The following is a 21,149-nucleotide window of genomic DNA, read 5'->3' on the forward strand; positions in this document are numbered from 1 at the left end:
TGTGCGATGGAGGAGCGAGACGGGAAAGGTTAAGAGTTCATCTCCCATGCCATACTTCATCCTCTACAAACAGGCGAAACAAAACGCCCCTTTTTAAAAAAAAACACGACTTGTTCAGATATGTTGAATCAGTGAGGGGCGGAGCCTAAGCTCTCACGCACACTGTTGTTGTGGTTACAGCTCGCTCTCTCTCTCTCTCTCTCGGTTGCGTCCTCCTCTTGAGGGTTTGTTCTCATAGCCGCCATCTTCCCAACTCGCCTCGCCCGTTTCTTTCATGACTCGAGGAAAGCGTGCGGTTCCCCTCCTGACCCGGCATTCCTGAGTTTCTTCAACTTTTTCAGTTCTTATCGAAGTTGTGAAGAGATATTTTTTAAGAAAGTGCAATCTATGACGTTAACGATAATTATGACAATTAAAAAAAAAAAAATTGTAACTACTAAACAAGTCTCTCTGTCTTCTGTCTCTGATGTGCTGATTCATGTGAACCAAAAACATGAAGGTATTTTTAAACCTGTGCCTCATTTTTTCCCATATTTTCTGAGCTTATCCGCTTGCTTTTGTCGATGGAGTCTGCTGAATTTAAAATCTTTCTATGTGATTTTTCACTCTTAAATGTATAAATCAAGTATATCCTCTGAAAATAACTCTGTGAGTCATGACTGTCTACAATGGGTGTAACACCCGAGTCCCACTGTCTGTGATGTTTTCAGAGTTTTCAGAGTCCTATCTTCAGTTTGTTTACATCGCCCGGACGGCCGGCTGACTCCTCCCCTTGTGTATAAAAGTTGTTTAATTGAGGGACTAGAGAAAAGAAGAATAACATACTGTACTCACTGCTTAACTGTGTTTCTAGATCACGCTCATTTCAGGTAAATTTACATGCAGTGTGAAGATACGAGCATAATAAAGATCACTAGCATTAGCATGCTAACACAACAATGCAGCGCAAGATGTTTTGGTTTCATGCTGGTGCTCAAGGGCGACATCTGCTGGATCAAAAAAAATCACAAAGTCTTTAAAGAGACAGCAGCAGAGGCTGAAATGAGGGTTTTCACTGTTTCAGATAAATGAGAGGTGACCATGAGGAGACATTAAATGTACTTGTAACACAGTCACACCAACAACTACACATTTATTTATTTTGGTTAAAATATTTAAAAATGCATTACACTCATTTGACCAAAGCCTTAATAAGAAAAAAAAATAAAATCACAAAAAAGCCGCAGTCCAACCCGTTAGCCATATTCTGTAAATCCACATTTTGAACCACGAACGTCTCTGTTAAATAAAAACTCGTCAGCTCCACAGTTTGGTTCTTGAATCTCATCCATCCACGTGAAGGCTGCTAAGACTGGACACGAGTCGGAGGGGGCGATGTCGGGGGATGGTGGGATGTCGGGGTCCCGTCGACTTGAACTTTTCGATGAATTAAAGACGCCTGAGCTCGGGGGAGCAAAAGTGACAGATTCAAGCTGGATCGTTAAATCCACAAAAAAACAGGTGATTAAAAAGAAAAAACATCTGTGGAGAGAGTTTCTCTTTTTGCTCAGGAGGCCCCCGGGGAGTCCCTACAGAAAAATGTTTATTTGTAAAATCAGAATAAGCAGCTCCAAGTCACTGCGTTGAAAACAGATAGAGTACCGAGGAGAACACGAGGAGGCGGGAGAAGGAGCTCTGTGAGGTATTGTGACAGAAAAAAAAGAGGTTTTGTGTGTTTGATGCCTGAGAAAAGTACCATAGTGTCTTTAAAAAAGGCTCATGACTGAAAATGAAGACTGAAGAGAGAAAGAAGAAGAAGAGCAGAGAAAAGGAGGAAGCGTGGTGAACATCTTGGAGGAGAGAGAGAGAGAGCGGAGGTCTGGAGGTGAAGTGGATGAGAGCGAACGACGATCGGGCACACTGAATATTTGAGGTAAAGGCTGGCAGGTCTGATCCTCGAGCGGGGGGAGGAGGAGCTCACCTGGGAGAAGACGCCACATTTCAGGCGTACATGGTCAACTGGAGCCACTGCAGAAAAAGAGAGAGGACAGAGAGAGAAAAAAAAAGAAGAAGCAGAAGAAATAATCGATTGGGATGTCCTACAGTTTGAGATATACCCGATTGTTTGGATCAGTCATCAAGAAGACCTTATCATCTCTCCTACATGTACGCACCCGCCTTTGAGAAACTGTCTGAGTGGTTAAAGGAGCAGAATGTAACTCTGACCCCTAGTGTTTAAAATGGGTACTGCAGTCTAAATCCCTTATAAGCTTATTAGAAACATGCAGAGGCTTTTTAGGTCGGGTACAATCACTTCTATCTGAACCACTTCTCTTGACCGCTTCCATCACTGCAACACCTGTTGACCTGATAACTGCTTTTAGGTGATGTGTGTGTGAGAGAGAGAGAGAGAGAGAGAGAGTGTGAGTTTGAGCTGTGGATTTGATGACTGATGTACAAAGATCTGACTTCAACCTCCCTCATGTGGGAGTTTTTCTAATGACAGCTGTGAATGCTCCGTCCTGATTTAACTCGTGCAGTGTGAGCTCTCAGGTCGTGCAAAGGGAGCACATAAATCGTGGGCCGAGTGAATGCCCAAATAACTAAATCATGTTGCAGAGTTATAAATGCATGCTTTGAGGTGAACAACATTTCAAACACTTGTTTTTGAACGGCCCCCCTCTGCTGCAAGAATCTCATCACTTTCTGAGCAGGAACATTTTGATCTCTTACCTCCAGGACACTGAGTCTGATGGTACCATCTCCATCCTGGTCAAAGGCCTGGAACGCCCCTGGAGAGAGAGAAACAGGTCACACTTCATCCCAGACTTAACGATGATGCAGCTCGTCATCACAGAGCAACAGAAGAATTCAATATAATACTTTGACAGGTCGAGGTGAATCTTCCTAAAACATTTTTCCTGCTGCGTTCTCACATCATCTCACCCTGACTTCACACAGAATATTATGAGGCAGGCTGGCAAAAAGTCCAGATAAAGTCAGTTAGCGTTCACACATGCAGCTCATGTTGAACATTGTGGAAACAGGACATTTTGCTCCTGTTATTTCCATTTCCATCTATATTAAAAAAGGAAATAATCTTCAAAAATTTAAAGGGGTAATAATGGATTTGAAGTGTCTAAAAATGTCTAAAAGTTTTTTGTTTTGGATTTTGAAAATTTAAAAAAATCAGAGAATCAAAAAAGACTAAAGTACTTTGAGTTTTCTGTTCCATCTTTCATCACAAGAAGTCCACTGATTTACACAAGTCGTATGTGTGGAAGCTTTATTCATGTGAGGCACTGACTTACTGAACATGGCTTCGAGCCGGACCAGACAGCTGATGAAGCTGTCGAAGTCGATGTTCATGCTCTCGTTAGCGTAGCGCATGGTGATGATGTCGTACAGCTGGTTGTTGAGACGGAAGCCTGAGCGGGACACAAGACACATGACTGTACAGTGACAAGAAGATTTAGAGGATGAGTTCAAAGCTGTCAGTTCATCGAAAGAATCCTACTGAGCCACACACACACAGCATGCAAAACGTCTCGTTATGAAAGCTCTTCAATCCATCGCTGCTGATTTTGAAAAGCTCACCTGCATCGTTGACGGCGTTCCTCATCTCGTAGCTGTTGATGGTGCCGGTCTGGTCGGCGTTATAGTGCTTAAAGATTCCCTGACACACAGAGACGTGAAAGAAGAGTTTAAGTACCTCGATCTGCTACGTCAGTGAAAGAAGCAACAACACAGAGACGAGCACCGCTAACTTTTTTTAAACTTACTTAAAGGTCTCATATTCTGTAAAACACACTTCTCCATGTTCCTCTAACTCTAACATGTGTCTCTAGTCCGTCTACAAACCCCCCAATGATGAGAAAAGTCCATCCTCTCCGTCTTTCACCTGCTCCACTTTTCAGAAAATGTGTGCTCAAACAGGCTGTTTGGAGAGTTTCCCTTCGTGACATCACAAAGGGCAGTAGCCCCTCCCCCAGGTGGGTGACACTCCCACAGCTAGGTGTTTGTTCTGCCCTCTGAGTCTGCCTTCTCACCGTAAACAATAGGACATGGAGCGAGAAAGCACCGAGTACACCCAAGCCCTTCCAGAGAGGGGGCGTGGTCAGACACAGCTCATTTACATATTTAAAGGTACAGACACAGAAACAGCCTGTTCTGAGCAGGGCTGAAATAGAGGGGTTTATAGACATGATCAAATACAGGATCAGAGTGGATTTAGAACCAGACATGTTTAATATTTATGATTCCAGATCGGGCTGAATACCCACAAAAGCCAATGAGAGCGAGCTCGTGCATGTGTGTGGTAGGCGTGGCGTTTGAAGGAGCCCCGAGGGGGAGTCAGGACGAGTAGGTGTGAACTCACCTGCCACTGTTTGATTTTATTCCACAGATGTCTGAACTCCTGGAGATTGAGTCGACCCGTCCCGTCCATCTGAACACAAACAGTCAAGACCAAAACCTTCGGACACATTAAGTCAACGTTCACTCAAAAAAGAGAAAAGGTGTCAAAAACGGCATTTCAGGAAAACTAAAACATTATTTCAGTGTCACGTTCAAGAAAAGATTATTTATAAATATTGGCCGTCCCATAAAGTGATTCTCCTCATCATGACCTCAGCTTTCATTTTTCACTGTAAACACACATTCAGAGGTCAGACTCAACATGTGATATAACTATGTGTGGAATACTTGATTCTGATTGGCTGATTACGCACAGCAACAGTCTGCTATCCGACAAAACATCATAACTATTCAGAAGTGGTGAAAAGGAGGCCTCGTGCCCTCTGAGCGTCCATCACAGACCCTGCCAGGGGTCTCGGCAGGGTGTGCCTCCTACAGACAACACAGCCAGCCCGATGCACTCGATACAAAGGATACGTCCATCAGAGCAATCATGCTCCTGCAGCTCTCCAGGCTGAAGCCCTCTGTGTTCAGGTCCTTATCTGTACGGGGAGACACGGGGTCAGAGGCGTCCAAACATCTCCATCAACAATTACAATTTATCATGCTTATTGAGGAAGATGCATCACAACAGATAGTAAACATGAAGCGACATGGAGCTGCAGCCGGGCAGAAGAGAGAATAGTTGTTTTGTTTGTTTTGTAATTTAGGACTGAACTCTGCAGAAAGAGTGAAAACAAATGTGCACGCTCGTACAGAAAACATATGGATATAGTTTAACGTACATCTGCAGGGATTCATTTATATTGACCTCTGGAACTCCCTCCCACCACAAATCCGTAATATCGACTCTCTCTCCATTTTCAAATCTCATCTCAAAACACATCTTTTTAAACATTCAGTCTGATCATTCTCCACCCGGTCTCATAACTCCTCTACATCCTGTACATTTGTGTTTTCTGTGTTTTTAATGTTAATTTTATCGTTGTGTTGTTACTTTGTTGTTTTTATCTCTGCTCTGTAAGGTGACCTTGAGAGTTTTGAAAGGCGCCTTCAAATAAAATGTATTATTATTATTCAGTGATTTTGATTGTTAGACATCACGAGCCACTTTGGCACATTTGACCTTTTATTACATTTCTTAAGCTGCATGCTCCTGAAAATATCAAGATTATTTCAGGACGACTGCTCCTGAAATGTTCCTGATCTGGTCGCTCACACATGCACCTCACAGGGGGAGACTATCCCCGTTGTGTCCCTGATGTGAGGGGGGGGTCTTCTAGATCTTCAACCAGGTCCAGCTGTCTTTGGATCCAGCTTCAAATGATCGGATATAAACCGCTCTACTATGGTTTCCAAAACAACCTTTCATCTTTTTTATTTTATTTTGTTCCTTCTGCAGTTTTTAAACTAACGAAGAGAAGAGCTTAACATGAAGAAGATGGAGTAAATAAGTGATCTCTGTAGACTCACGTTTGGTGATCACTCTGTTGAGAACATTTTTCAGTTCGTTGGCTGTGATTTCCATTTCCTGTGAGCGATAAACGGAAAGGGAAACAGAAGAAGAAGAAGAAGAAGAAGAAGAGAGGAAGCGTCTTTAAAACATGGAAGAAATCACCAAAGTTACCGTCTTCAGCTGAAACTCAAAATGCACATTTGTTATTCATCTGTCAGTCATCTCATCCTGGTTTCTCTGTACTCAGGCGTACTCACTTCACCGGCTATTTCCTGAAAAATCGTCCTGAACTGCTGGTCCTCCTCGCTCTCTTCCCCCGCCGAGGCCGGCGCCGGCTGAAACGTCATGAGATGAGCGAGATGGAGAGACAAGAGGGAGAAGATGTGAGAGGAGAAAGAAGCGAGGACATCGACCATGTGAGAATCTAAATGCTTCAGGAGCGTTTAGAGAGGGACGCATAAACTGCAGCTCCATACATTTAAACTTAAACAGATCTGATGTGTTCAGACATCAAACCTTCCCATTGGTTGGAATATCCAAAGAAAATGTTTTTATGAGATCCCTTTGATGCAGAAACATGTCAGGGGTTTGTTTTGACGTCATAACAGTGATTTGAACATTTAAAAACAGAGTGCCTTAGAACGTTTGTCTAATTTGATTATAGCCCCTTTTCCACCGCAGGAACTTTCCCCCGGAACTAGGGACCTTTTGAGGTACCATGTGCATTTTCACCGCAGGAACTTTTTCATAGTTCTAGGAACTGTAGGAACCCTCCCCTTTTTTTAATTGATTCTGCACCACAGGAACTATGAACTATTTTAGTTCCTAGAACTTCGTTTAGAGGAACCTTTTTTAGCTCCTCCTTCAGAGTAGGTACCATGGCGGTGCGAGTACAGACAGAAAAGATGTCTCCACTGTGTATAGTTCTCAGGGAAATCCCTAGAGGTTAGTTGCTCTTCAAAATGTCCCCAGAACTGTTCGGTCCGAAAACCCCTTATGTGCATTTCCACTGCAGGAACCAGGGTCTAAAATTTAGTTCTGGGGTAACAGATAACGACAGGAACTTTCCCCCAGAACTAGGGACCTTTTGAGGTACTATGTGCATTTTCACCGCAGGAACTTTTTTATATTTCTAGAAACTGTTGGAACCCTCCCCATTTTTTTTTGATTCTGCACCACAGGAACTATTTTAGTTCCTAGAACCTCGTTTAGAGGAACCTTTTCAGGTCCTGCTTCAGAGTAGGTACCATGGCGGTGCGAGTACAGACAGAAAAGATGTCTCCACGGTGTATAGTTCTCAGGGAACTCCATAGTGGTTAGTAGCTCTTCAAAATGTCCCCCAGAACTGTTTGGTCCGAAAACACCTTATGTGCATTTCCACCGCAGGAACCAGGGTCTACAATTTAGTTCTGGAGTAACAGATAACCGCAGGAAATTTCCCCCAGAACTAGGGACCTTTTGAGGTACTATGTGCATTTTCACCGCAGGAACTTTTTCTAGGAACTGTTGGAACCCTCCCCCTGATTCTGCACCACAGGAACTATGAACTATTTTAGTTTCTAGAACCTTGTTTATAGGAACCATTTTAGCTCCTGCTTCAGAGTAGGTACCATGGCGGTGCGAATACAGACAGAAATAGTTCTCAGGGAACTCCCTAGTGGTTAGTTGCTATTTGGTCCGAAAACACCTTATGTGCATTTCCACCGCAGGAACCAGGGTCTAAAATTGAGTTCTGGGGTAACAGATCTTCCCCTAAAAAAGACCCTGCTGGGGGGGGGGTGGACTTTCCAACAGGGACCTTGGGGGTTACTGACTCAGGGAAGATCTCTGCAAAGGCGAGTCCCTGGAAATAAAAGTTCCAGGAAACTTTGGTCCAAAAGGGGCGTGTCTTTCTAAAACGTTTCTAGGATATTGGAAGTCAATCACATTGTTCTACATCTTTTCAGACGAACCTCAGTTGAGTCACTTGCTACTACAATTTGCACGAGGGAAAACCAGCGTGACATTTTTTTGCTTTTCCCTTCCGATACACCGCTTAGCCGTAGAGCGTTTTCACACCTATAGATCGTTTGCTCTGGTCTGAATCATTGACCAGTTTGTTTCCAAGCATTTGAATCCTACTTTTTAAAGTCATGACAATAAAAAAACAAACAACACTTACCACTGGATGATCGGCCTCGATCCTGTTCTCTATCTCCCTGAGTGAAGACGAACAAACAGCAGTCACCATGGTTACAACAACATCTCATTTGGACCACATCTGCACTCGTCTGTCGTTACCAGAGCCGGGTAAGAGCTCGGTGACTTAAGTCATGACATCATTCAGAGGTTAGAGTCCCATACTCACTCAGGACTAAAAAAAACACAGCTAAATGATGAAGCTGTGGAGAAAACGTGTTAGTTCACTACCACCTGGAGCGTCTTCCACTCAAGAGGTTTCCTCCTGATTGGTCTGATTTTGCTGTAGGAGTCTTCTTCTTGAGTTCACACTCTGGACTCAACACGGTATAAGTGACCTTGTAAATGAATTATTCTAAGATAACTTGGGATTAAAGGAGGTTAAATCTAAAGCCATGTTCGGTCAGTCAAAGCCCATCCAGGTTCCCCGTCCATCAGGCTGGCTCTGGCTGGTCCTTCCCCGGGCGGCAGGTTGGGGGGGGGGGGGGGGTGTTGGAGGATGGGATGGGATGGGGAGGGGGGGGGGGGGGCTGGATGTTTGTTGAGTATTGAACATTTTGAAAGTTTACCGGTGAACGCCAGAATCTGAAGTCGCTTGTCCTAAAAAAGATTCCATAACAGCTTCGAACTGGGGCCGATTTCTTCCAGTTCTACAAATCAAATCGCCGTTAAAATTGTTTGTTCTTGTTGGTTTGTGTCCCACCCACCAAGCAACCCCCGACAGAAAGCCCACCCTCATCAACAAGCACACAAACCTGCACTGTAAAACAAAATCTGAACAGACACCGTAAAACTCTACATCTGCAGAAATCCATCATGCAGCTGCTCTAAATCAAACAAGCAGGGCTGGGTATTGATTCCTAAATGACCGAGGTGAGAGTTAAAGCTCGACCGATTAATCAGCCGGACGATAATATCGGCCGATATATCCAGGGACTATCGGCTAATTTTATCTCAGAGATTACTCTATATATATATATATATATATATATATATATAGATAGATATTACTGGCTAACTGCATCGCCTCTGACCCTGACCACGCCCTGAACACAGAGTATGAACTATTACCATCAAACTGGAGATACAGGGTCCCACGTTTTAATAAGGTCAGACTGAAACACTCTTTTGTTCACCAATCAATCCTAAAATTGAATGTGGAGCTGAATCCTCGACCAAAGCACGTTTAGGGCCTCTGGGCATTTGTTTGCCGTTTCAAATGTTTATATCTTGAGTGTTGTGTCAAATGTTTGTATCTTTGTTTCCTGTCTTAATTGTTGTGCCGCAAACGGAGCCGCTGTGACGCAAGGCAAATTTCAGACTACGTCTGACAATAAAGTATTATCTATCTATCTATCTACTCGATTAATTCAGTCAAATAGAATTTAATTTGAGTTTCATTTTATTCACACTAGCAGTTCTCGTTCACCAGCAGAGGGCGCTAGATAGATTACAACAAACATCACTCTCCAGAGTGTCAAGCGGTGATGCTCAGTTACTTTCCAATTGAGTGACCGTCTTGTCTTCATTATAAATCTTTTCCACAAGTGTTGGATCAACACAATAAATGTGTATATTTATATCTATCTCTACAGATAGAACATAGATCTAAGAAAGGTATCGGTATGAGATTTTTTTTCTCCCCAAAATCGACGTTGTTATCGGCCCAAAAAGCCTTAAAACTATTTTGCAATACTCGTTTTTAAAGGCTTTATATGTGATTTTTTGATCCAGCAGATGTCGCCCTTGAGCACCAGCATGAAACCAAAACAACTCGCGCTGCATTGTTGTGTTAGCATGCTAATGCTAGTGATCTTTATTATGCTCGTATCTTCACACTGCATGTAAATTTACCTGAAATGAGCGTGATCTAGAAACACAGTTAAGCAGTGAGTACAGTATGTTATTCTTCTTTTCTCTAGTCCCTCAATTAAACAACTTTTATACACGAGGGGAGGAGTCAGCCGGCCGTCCTGGCGATGTAAACAAAGTGAAGATAGGACTCTGAAAACTCTGAAAACATCACAGACAGTGGGACTCGGGTGTTACACCCATTGTAGACAGTCATGACTCACAGAGTTATTTTCAGAGGATAATTTCGACAGGCTTCCATTGTTTGACATCAGTAGCAGAAGAAGAGTTTTTTTATCTAGTATGTTTGAGCTCTAGTTGTAGCACTAACTTATCACTGCTGCAACTTCTTGTGCGATCCAATTGGAGAAAAACGCATTAAAGTTTATTTTATCTTGACTGGAATTTTAACGACTCTTTTTTAACGGCTGAATTTCCTCTAATATAGAAATGTCCCTGCTGAAAGTTACGATTTAATACCCAGCCCTACAAACAAACAAAGAACATCATAAAATATTCTACTGTCAAACATTTCTAACTTTAAAAGCATTATTTTAACCCGACCCCCCTGCAGCCCCGCCGCCCCCCCTGCAGCCCCCCCCTGACCGCCCTCACCCACTCACTCTGAGGTGTTCCTCTTTTCAGAGAAGACTCGCAGGATGAACTCGCCCTCCTGGTGAGGCTCGTACGTGGAGGGGACGATGACGTACTCCCCGGGCGTCAGGCGGAAGCGCTGGGTGACCTCGCGCAGGTTGATGTAGGACTTGCAGCGCGCTTTGGAGGAGTTGAAGAGGAAGAAGTCTTTCTGCATGTGCTGCTTGTTGCCGTGCATCTAGGAGGAGGAGAAGGTCAAAAACAAGTCATACAGACTTTTGAGGGGGAAGACGGTGATGATGATAAAAAAAATGCAAATCAAAGGATGTAAATAACTTGAAAACTGCAGCTCGACGGACACCGCCGACATCTATCTTACCTCCTTTGGAACCTGCAGAGAGACAAAGACAAAGTCAGTGTTTGAATCATTTCAAAGATGTTTCCTGTTTACCCTTAAAAAGATAGATTTCAATGATGACGGAACAAATCAGACAGAAGAAGATTTCTGCTGCAAAAGTCCCTGTGTCCACTTTAGTGTTTTCTTCTCATGCAGAAAAGCGCTGAGTGAGCGTTTGTGTGCTGAGAATAAAAGTGCTGCACGTTCTTCTTGTCTCTATGACAACGGTCCTTTAAAAGCCGCCGCTGTATGACCGACACTTTTTACTGCATGTTTAATATTTGAGATCGTTTCTTTCCTTCTGTATGAGCATCAAACAGTCGATGTTTTTATTTATCTATTTCTTTTGTGAGAGAGAGAGTGGGGAACGATATGCAGGACATCCGGGCTCAAGCCCGGGTCGCCCGCTTGGAGGACTACAGCCTCTGCACATGGGGCGGGTGCACCAACCACTACGCTACCTGAGCCCTGAAACAGTCAATGTTTATCCTCCTGCTTTGTCTGGACACTGAGCGAGGAGGATGTGGTTACAGGGCTCGATCGGAAGGAGACAAAAATACTGAGAATATCAGTCATTGTGTCGCTGACATCAGCAGCGCCTTTCTGAGAAGTTTAAAGAGTTTCAGCTCACAGTGCTCGTAAAAGACGCTGCGCTTTTGATTGAACTGTTGATATAAGACGCTGGTGCTCAGAATAAAAAGGCCAGATGGGCTCTGAGATGAATATTTCTAACAGTTATGTCATGAGAATAAATGTTAGATGTGACTTCTCATTTCTGAACTCTGAGTTTCAGAATAAAATATCAGTTTGGTGTTCGGATGTTGCATCAAATGTTGGTTTCTTTGTGTCTGGTCTTTAGTTTTTATGTTGCATATGGAGCCGCTGTGATTGACGACACATTTCAGACAATAAAGTCCTTTCAATCAATCAATCATCAAGTCAGTGAAATCATCCCTTGACCTCATAAATGGCGAATCCGATGGTGAACAGGTTGGCGCCCATCTTTCGCTCTTTCCTCCTGTTTTTCTGCATCAGAGCCACGACGAAGGTGCAGCCCACCTCGTTGTCCTCGGGGTCGTCGTCCTCCTCCAGCAGACGGAGGCGGTACTGAGGGTTCGTCCAGAAAGTGTCTGCAGGACATGGAGAGAGAGAGTACTTTTAGTTCTACTTTGTGTTTCAGTTTAAATCTCGTCAGGAAGAATAAAACACTTTTACCTGGGTAGTTCCTGCAGCCGCCGGCCGAGCAGCCTCGCACCCAGCGACCCTCGTTCACAGAAACCGTCCACTTGTGGATCTTATCGTCCTCCAGGGCGTCCGGGGTGAGGTTACAGATCTCGATCTTTGTGTAGTTCTTCTTGAAGTCCTCGAACGACATCCTGCGGTGTGCGTGGAAAAGATCAGGACATGCAGAATATCATCTTTTAAATCAGGCTTTTCAGCACAGTTTCTAATTCTCTCTAGACCCGGTGCACAGCCGACCCTTGTCCTCAGGTCCCGGTTGTTTGCAGGAACATTTAATATATAAAAAATAAATAAACCGTGGCATGTGAAAATGACTTTACTGTCACTTTAAGGAGAGTGAACAGCGCATTTCGACTGTAGCTTCCTCAGGTTCGCTCAGCATTCTACAATTCTCTTATCAGACGCTTTTATCCAAAGCGACGTACATCAGAGAGTAAGAACAACACAAGCAAGGATCTAGAAAAAAGAGAACAATGTCAGTAAGAGCAAACGATCAGCTTTGAGTCTGATTGGACACACAGGTGCTGACAGGAAGTGACCAGAGGCAAAGCACAACATTGAGGGCAGTTCTTGAGAGCTCTAATCAGTATAGAAACCATCTTATAAGTCGTTGTTATCAAACAAAAACCATCGTCACTACCATCATCATCATCAATAATATGGAGACCATCATCATTAAGTTAGTAGGTATTCATGAAAGAGCTGGGTCTTTAGCTTTTTCTTAAAGGTGCAGAGGGACTCTGCAGATCACATAGAGTTTGGAAGTTCATTCCACCACCGGGGGGCGACAGAGGAGAAGAGTCTAGTCAGAGACTTAGGACCCTGTTGTGAAGGTTGGATCAGACGCCTTTCAGCGCCAGACAGCATCCTCTAAGACTTTGGCCCTGTCCCAAAATCTGCACTGATAGGAGACCAAGACCATAAACATCACTTAAAAATCCTCATCTTGTGTTTAGGGGGCGTGTCTCTCACCTAGACGGTAACACAGGGGAGGTTGCAACCAGAACCAGGAGATAAAAATCAAACTACAAATGACTTGAAGTTATTAGTTCTTTTAGGAGTTTTCCTTCTGATCTCAGTAAAGACGTGGAGAAATAGCTGATCAGTGGTGGTCTGGATTTTAAATCTGGGGTCCGCCCAGTCTGAGACCGAGACAAGACTGAGTTTAAATGCTTTTGATTCCGAGACGAGACCAAGGCCTTCAAAAAGTGGCCTCGATACGGTCTTATTTCGAGAACTACAACACTCCCTTTCAGAGTCTCTGACCGTGTGGAGTTCTGTAAATGCCAAGTTTCAAAGCAGAATGTGTGATGAAGCGTTGAAACACAACATACAAAACATGGCGCTGGCCTGCTGCTAAAACAGATTAGAAGCTCTTTTCTAAACATAAATGTCCTCCATAGTTAAACGTGTCTCGCCTCTGAGCCGATTAAAGTCTCATTTATCAGCAGACACACACGGGGTCAGTTATTCATTTCACACTCGCAGCAGAAACTGTAAAACAATCTGACCGACCAGAACTCTCCGTCCTCAGCGCTCTGATGCTGCAGCTTCTCCTTCTCAGTCTTGGAGAGCGTGCCCCACTCCTTCGAGCTGTCGGGGAGGAGGTGTGAAGAATCGACATCAATGTTGTAATAAATGAAAAATAAACACTTCATTGAGCTCTACCGGCTCAGTTACAGATCATTAGAGCTGATTGAAGATTCAATTATAAAGTTAGTTAAAAAACGTCCTCACTTGTCGCTCCAGGGGCCGTTCCACTCGACTTGACCCCACGGGTTCCTGAGACGCACCAGGCGGACTTTAGAGTCTTTATGCTGAGACGGTTTACACTGCAGGAGAAAAAAAACACAAAGTTGTGGAGACTGTATCTACTCTCTTTTCTTTAAAGGCAGGGTTGGTCATTTCCTCCAGATCCACTTTTTTAGATTCTGGTGTAAATTGTCTTTAGGTCCTGACGGACATTAATAACTCAGGTTCTCTGAGAAAGGAACAAAGAAAATCCATCATCTGTATCAGTTTGTAAGTCTGTAAAAACTTCAACCAATGTCTGCCACGAGGTACCAATCTGATGAACCAATCACACGCCTCCCTGTCTCCCTGCTCGTTCTCTGACCCTAGCGTGCTCTAGCTCACACTTTAAGCATGAGCTGAGTCCGCTTCTGGAGCAACGGCGCTCGTGCATGTAAGTGAGGGGGCGTGGCTTTAGAGGGAGCACAGAGGGAATGCTACTTTCAAAATCATGCTAGTTTTAGAAAGTTTTACTCAGTTTTCACATTTTCTGTAAAGACAGAAATTACAAGAGTAGACGAAGAGAATTTAAAAAACATATTTGAGGGGAACGTCATCTTTAAAAAAACTGTCACATGTTAAACGTCCGTTGTTCAAAAAGACAACATCGTCCTGCTCTGTGACAGACTTTGTCCATGTCTCACACTTCTTAGCAAGGCTTGAAACATTGTGAATAAAAAAACAGCAAAAATCTAATTCACAGGGCACATTATGCTGTGCGTCCCATGTACAGAGTGCCGTGGGTTTGATTCCGACCTCGGCATCTTGCTTTATTTGGAACAATAATCGGCACAGGCTCCGTCTGACGTTATAGACGTTTTTGTACTTACCTCCAACGCTATAATTTCACTTTTCTTCAGAGCCAACCCCGGCATGGGTAGACCCAATGAATCTCTCTCTTAGACCTAAAGTGACCTTCAGCACACACATGAACTCTGCGAGTATTTATGAAGATTTACCTCCTCCACTGCCGTCACCGAGTAGGCGTGTCCCTTCACGAGTCCGGTCACTGTACGAGTCTCAAAGCGAGCCGGGACCAGAGACTACAAACACACAGAACACAAGTTTAGAGGAAAAAACAGGAGACGATAAAGAATGATTTGAACTTAGATTAAAGGTTTTAGAGGATTCTTCTGTCTTTGTCTGCAGATGTAACAAACCAGACAAACTTCCCCTCCAGAGGAGCTCAGTTTGATATCTCTGTCTTCACTTCATCCTCTACAAACCCCTGATCTGATTGTAGGAAAGGCTTGGTGATTCACCCTGAAATAAAAGTCCACATCCCCTCTGTGTACAGGAAATGAAAAACAAAGCTTACATCGATGGAGCAGCCCATGAGCGAGCCTCTCTCCAGAGCTTTCTTCATGATCTTGTAGAGCTCTTTGGGAGCTTCCTTCATCTCGTAGAACTCAGTGACTCCTCCGGTGAAGTCCTCCATCGCCTCGGTGGTGTTTCCTCCCTTCAGGGCCTCGTAGGAGCCATGCAGCCTGGACGCAAACATTTTAACTCAGTCATTTAGACATGTTGAAGACAGAAGAAGAGAAATATACAATAGCACGATGACACATCAGAGCTAGAAGACCTGCCTGCTTCTAGTCGTAGTCCACTAAACTAACAACAGATGATCCAGTGACACTTAAAGGAGCAGTATGTAACTCTGCCCCCTAGTGTTTAAAATGAGTACTGCAGTCTAAATTCTAAACATCATAGAGAGCTGTCTTCCCCCCCCCCCCTCCTCTCTAGAGTTGATGCTCACACAGGTCACCATGTGGTGGACTCTGAAGCTTCAGTGTTTATCCAGCTCTGCATGGGTCTGTAAACCTTTCTGTGTTCTAACCTCTCTCCATTTTTCAAAAGCATCTCCAATATTGATCCTAGTTTGAGCACGTTTCTGCTCGTGGAGCTTATTAGAAACATGCAGAGGCTTTTTAGGTCGGGTACAATCACTTCTATCTGAACCACTTCTCTTGACCCGCTTCCATCACTGCAACACCTGTTGACCTGATAACTGCTCTCATATCTGGAAAACCGAGGGGCATCCAAAACGGCCATGTGGGGGGGGGGGGGGTCTTAAAAGCGCCTACCTTCTCTGGTCCAAACAAATCCAGAGCATTCAGGACCAGAATCTAAAGTTAGAAGGAGGACATACTGGCTGCTGCATTGTTGTCAGAGAAGCCAGCACTTCAACATGTTTCCTTAATGATCAGATAGTAAGATACCTTTATCATCTCACTCTCTACACAGCTCACTGATTGGACCTTTAAAGCTCTATGACTGCACTGTTGCAGAATCTCTCTAGATGTTCCTCCATGAAAAACATCCAGTACAGAACTAAAAAGGTTCATGTCTCACTTTGCGTAGGCTTTCTCCAGCAGGGCGCTCCAGAACTCGTTCCTCTCAGCCGACTTTGTGAACACCAGCTGGTTGTTGAAGGTTGGGATGCGGTCGTCAATGACAACGTCCACCCAGTCGCCATAACGCCAGAACTGAGAGAGTGAAGGAGAAAAAAGACCTCTCGTTAAGATTCTTACTCCTTCAACCCCCCGTCCTCAAGAAGAAAGTTGATCTTAAACCTCACTTATTGGCCTCGTGTCTTTTCATGTCTAACACTTCACTGTTTTGTGTTTGTTTGTGCGGCTGCTTGTTGTTTGTGTGAAACTCTGTAAATTGTGCTGCTTTCTGTCTCGGCCAGAGTTTTTTTAACCAGGTTCTTAGTGCACAAATGTTTGAAGATTTTAAATTTGAGTGTGTGTGCGGACATCATTCAAACTCCTTATTATCACCTACAAAGCCCTCCAGAACCTTTATTTCTATCCTCCTGAAAACTAAACAAAACACCAGAATCCAGTTCTTTGCAGTGGGGAAACATGTGAAGGTGTTTGTCTCTGACCTGGAAGTGGAAGACTCCTCCGTAGCCCTCGGAGAAGCTCTGCTCCTCAGGGATGACGCGGTACAGAAGCTTCTCGTTCAAGGTGAGACAGGCGATGGCAGCCAGCAACCAGCAGTCACCTGCACCAGGACGAGGAATAAGTTTGATTAATACAGCAGAGAGGTTACACCTAAAGCTAACTCGCTGTTAGCAGAGGTGTCCCTCAGGGCGCTGTCTCTGTGCATTGTAGACAGTGTGCAGGAGTTTGAGTAAAACTTTTGGTGATTAAAGACAAGAACCTACTAAACGTTTTGGTGCCTCGGACTGTAAGTGAGGGGGCGTGGCTTTTGACGTAGCACAGAGTGGAGGGGGCGGGGTTAGACTGAAGGAATGCTACTTTCAAAATCATGCTAGTTTTAGAATATTAGCCTTTAACACATAACCAAAGACAGACATGAGCTTCTCTGCAGGACTTTTATTTATAATTTTTTTGCAGGAGGAAGAGACCTCGGCTGAGTGCTGACGTCTGTGTTTTCTGATTGTCCAGGTGTGTGTGTGTGTGTGTGTGTGTGTGTGTGTCAGCCCTGCAAAACAATGTAAGATTTTTTTTCCAACAGGGAACATTTGACAGCGTCTGCCAGGACCTTTGTCCCCTTTGGTGCCTTTTATTTGCAACCTGAACAGAACAACAATGAGAAGTGCTGCTGGCTGGATTCCCTTCCAAAAGAGTAAGCACAATATGCAGAGGCCGCGCTGCAGGCGGAGAGAGGCCGTGTGCGGGGGTGGAGCCCTGGATGTTTTCTACTCTGTCACCCCAAATTTGACTCCATATCACACACACCTCCACACTTTCCGCCTTTTTAAATATCTACGAGGTAAAGACAGGTACGCTGAGTTAAGATCGAGTCGTCTCACTCAGGTTGTTCTGGAAGTTCTTACTAATTCAAACCAAGCAGGGGCCAGCGTCTGTTTATTTTGAAGCCAACAATAATAAAAACTCTCCGTCTACAGTGCTTCAAATCCAAATCCAAGAAAGGGGGATGAGGAGCACAAAACAGCGTCAGAATCTGGAGTCACACCTGCAGCCGGTGCGTCGAGGACTGAAGCCTCCGTACATGAGAGGTCGCTCTACCAACTGAGTTCAACCAGCGCCCCCAGAAATCAATTTTTTGGAGGATCTAGATTCAGACTTTCCCCACACAGGATCACGTAATCCAGCTCACTATTAACCCAGTTGTTCAAAGAAAAACTGATCCAGGTACAGCCTTTTAAGGATTACCAAATCTGGATTACGAGTGATTCAAAGACAAACATAACATTACATACTTTGTCCACAGGGGGCGCCAGAATCCACACAAACTGAAAGCTCCTCGCGGCTGCTTTAAAGTAGATCTAAATGTTCGATATTGACACTTTTTTTGTGATTTTTCTAAGACGATTAAACGGCTAAAATCTTATTTTTTACCTTCTCTACTTGTCACTGAAGCAAGGCAGCATTTTAGTTCAACATATTTAAAAAAAGAATCTTAAAATATGAACTAACTTGTAAAATCGTTGCTTTGTTTGAACACTTTATGAGCTTCCTCTCAGTTTCTCCCTGTAACCCGTTTGAATTAGCGCCCCGCTCTCTCAGGATGATCCGGACTGAAGGATTCATAATGTGTCATTTTACCTCTGCTTATTATTTATTTTTGTTTCGCTCCTTTAATGGGTTTCATATCGTTTCTGGTACTTCGCAGTGGGCGTGGTTTGACCTTATTTGACCTCTTCAGGTGTGTGTGGCAGGAGGCAGACGAAGAGGGGGAGTGGGTTTGGATAGTTTCTGTTTACTGTCATTAGCATCATCTTTCCGATCCTGGTTGGAACAACGGGGTCTTGAATATTTCTTCACCTGGATTATCAGTACTCTACACGTTACTACGTACTACCAACTCTGTCCAAAGGGGGCGCCATAATCCACACAGACTGAAAGGTCCTTACAGATACTCTAAATAAAAAATGTAGGTTCTACACTCAAAACTTTTAGGTGAACTATTTTATGGAGATGAAATCAATTTTTTCGTCGACTTAATCTTCTGTCTAAATTTAACAATTTCAAAATAAAAGCGCAAAATATAAAAAAAGTGTCTAAAGCTTAAACTTTATCATTTAAAGTTTTATCACTTTACGTTCCTGTCATCCAGTCTGAATCCGGGGTTTAAAGTAATCCGAGTAGTGGAGTCAAAGTAATCCGAACTCCACAACTTTAAAGTTTCATCAAAATAAAAGCAAAGACTAGAACGTGTGCCTGATCTAATCTGATTCCTTATCCTTTTTTTTTTTTGCTGTTGAGATAAATCCAACTTCAAGACTTTACTCAAACATGAGCCGCTGTATTTCCCTGAATTTTCTACATATATTACTTTAAGCCAGATTCAGCTGACAAGTCCAGAAAAAACATATTTGAAGATATAAAAATAAAATAAAGGCAGAGTTTGTGCTCTGTCACAATATCTGCCAATGGAGCCAGAAAATGTTACGTATTAAATGTCTGAAATGAGATGATTAACTCGTTCAGGAAAAACATCTAATTTCAAGACAATTAAGTAAAAATTTTCAGCCCCAATGGCAAATTTTAAAAATGTTTTTTACATATTACGAGCAGTTCAGGCCTCGTCTTTTCGCTTCATGTATCTTGAAATAAAAATGTAATGAATATTTGTCGGGATTTGTCAGATGAATGTGGCTTCAAATAAGACCAAAGGAATATTTTAGACGATGAATACACTTGCTTAGATTTGAGTTTCTGCATTGTCCAACCCAAACAAACAGGGCTCTGGTTACTTTAAACACAGGTTTCTCCTTTTCCACTTTAAGATCATTCCCTCATTTAGATCAAAACCAGGATTCTGTTCAAAGCATGGAGTCCACTGACCACGAGGACACGCTCGATGGTGCTGAGGTGTCAAAACTGTGACTTAAAAAAAAAGAAGAAGCAGATTTACCCAGATCTCCCTGGCAGATGTCTGTCCTGCTGGCTCCTCCAACGATGAATTGAGGGTTTTCACAGATTTCCTTCAGAAAGTCAGAAAAAATAAACAGTTAAACTTTAAAAACAAAAAGGACCAACAGGTGTTCTCTTATCACCTAAAACATCCTCTGATGAGTTAAAGGACAGAGTGTGTGCTTGTGATTCTGGAAAACACTGAGATAGGTCACAAACATTCGATATTTAACAGCCATTATTAAACCAGAAAGTGAGAATCACCAGCCTATCAAAAGGCACTTCAATCTGTCTGTTAATGAATCCCATCAGGTGAACTCACACAGCAGACGTTAGTTTCCATGCAGGTTTGAATGCTCAAAATCAACGTCCAACCTCCCACATGTGTCCCACACTTTGATCCCCCTCCTACCTTGGGCCTCTTCCAGACGATGTTCTTGACCTTGTTGGACTTGTGTCCGAGCTCCTTGAAGCCCAAAGACTCCACGGTGGCGGGGAAGGAGTCATCCTCGAACAGGCTCTTCCTCTGAAGGCACTCCTGTCTGAGGACGCTGAAGTCCTGGCCGTTGAAGCGGAGGGGCTTGTTCAGAGACCCTTCCCCGTCTCTCCTCTCTCGTTCCCGGATCAGCCGGTCACAGAAAAATCCAGACGGTGTGTACGGCATCTCGTCTCAGCTGGCTTTTTTTTTTTCTAACTGGCTTTTTGCAACTTGTACTACAGTCTTACGAGCCTGAAAACGCTGGCATAAATCCAAACAGCTAAAGTGTGATTGGCTCCTTCTTTGAGTGACGTCCCCCTCTCCCCTTCGTCACAGAGTCGATGCAAAAGCTCGGTGTGAAAGATGCATTCTGTCCACATGCATTCACCTTTGCATTACCGTACACACACATAACGCACAGACACTCACACGTTACATGCACGTCTATTTGCTGCTCTCCCATTGGCTGGAGGGAACAATGCTCTCTCCCCGGCTGTGGTGTTCGGGTGCCATCATTGTTGGGTGACACAAAGGCCAGCGGGCCGCGGCAGAGGGCATGTAAAGAGTGGTCGGTAGATGCCCTGCCTCAGCAGAAGGCATTCAAGCCCTTTAAACCTGTTCTCAATGGAGCTCAGCATTGAGCAGCCTCAGCATAACCACAGCAGGCTAACGCCACGGAGAGGAGCACCGGCCACTTTTAGCACCTGTCGGAAAAGTCATCATTACAATCTCGTCTGATGGGCGACCTTAAACACAACAGACGATCTCTTTAGGTGTCACGCTGTCTTAAAGAGCGCTTTAAAGAAGAGAATCACAAAACAGTTGGACTGATCAGACGGTTAATCTGATGATTTTCCTCTCAGATCATTGCAGGAAAAAAAACTGAATAAAACACTTTCAGGACTGAAAAAAAGG

At 43.8% G+C, this 21,149-nt stretch overlaps 1 protein-coding gene across 5 annotated transcripts; it reads right to left on the minus strand.

Moving 5' to 3' along the window:
- Window positions 1-1,115: 1,115 nt before the first annotated feature.
- Window positions 1,116-21,045, minus strand: capn3a (calpain 3a, (p94)). Of its 5 annotated transcripts, XM_061062344.1 has the most exons (22): window positions 20,169-21,045; window positions 19,758-19,827; window positions 16,795-16,913; window positions 16,257-16,390; window positions 15,223-15,391; window positions 14,864-14,947; window positions 13,851-13,945; window positions 13,629-13,706; window positions 12,087-12,247; window positions 11,832-12,001; window positions 10,854-10,865; window positions 10,504-10,712; window positions 8,013-8,049; window positions 6,109-6,186; window positions 5,869-5,926; window positions 4,864-4,937; window positions 4,358-4,426; window positions 3,577-3,655; window positions 3,291-3,431; window positions 2,713-2,771; window positions 1,961-2,007; window positions 1,116-1,438 (listed from the first exon to the last, which is right to left on the minus strand). In XM_061062344.1, exons 1-21 carry the CDS (start codon window positions 20,418-20,420, stop codon window positions 1,981-1,983), a joined length of 2,175 nt encoding a protein of 724 aa, XP_060918327.1. In that variant the 5' UTR covers window positions 20,421-21,045; the 3' UTR covers window positions 1,116-1,438; window positions 1,961-1,980. The 5 variants fall into 5 exon arrangements, with proteins under 5 accessions (XP_060918327.1, XP_060918326.1, XP_060918328.1 ...); XM_061062343.1 differs by having other exon boundaries at window positions 1,116-2,007; window positions 20,169-21,040; XM_061062345.1 differs by having other exon boundaries at window positions 1,116-2,007; window positions 4,873-4,937; window positions 20,169-21,034.
- Window positions 21,046-21,149: the final 104 nt, after the last annotated feature.

The sequence above is a fragment of the Labrus mixtus genome, chromosome 18, assembly GCF_963584025.1.
Source record: "Labrus mixtus chromosome 18, fLabMix1.1, whole genome shotgun sequence".
Classification (NCBI taxonomy): Eukaryota; Metazoa; Chordata; class Actinopteri; order Labriformes; family Labridae; genus Labrus; species Labrus mixtus.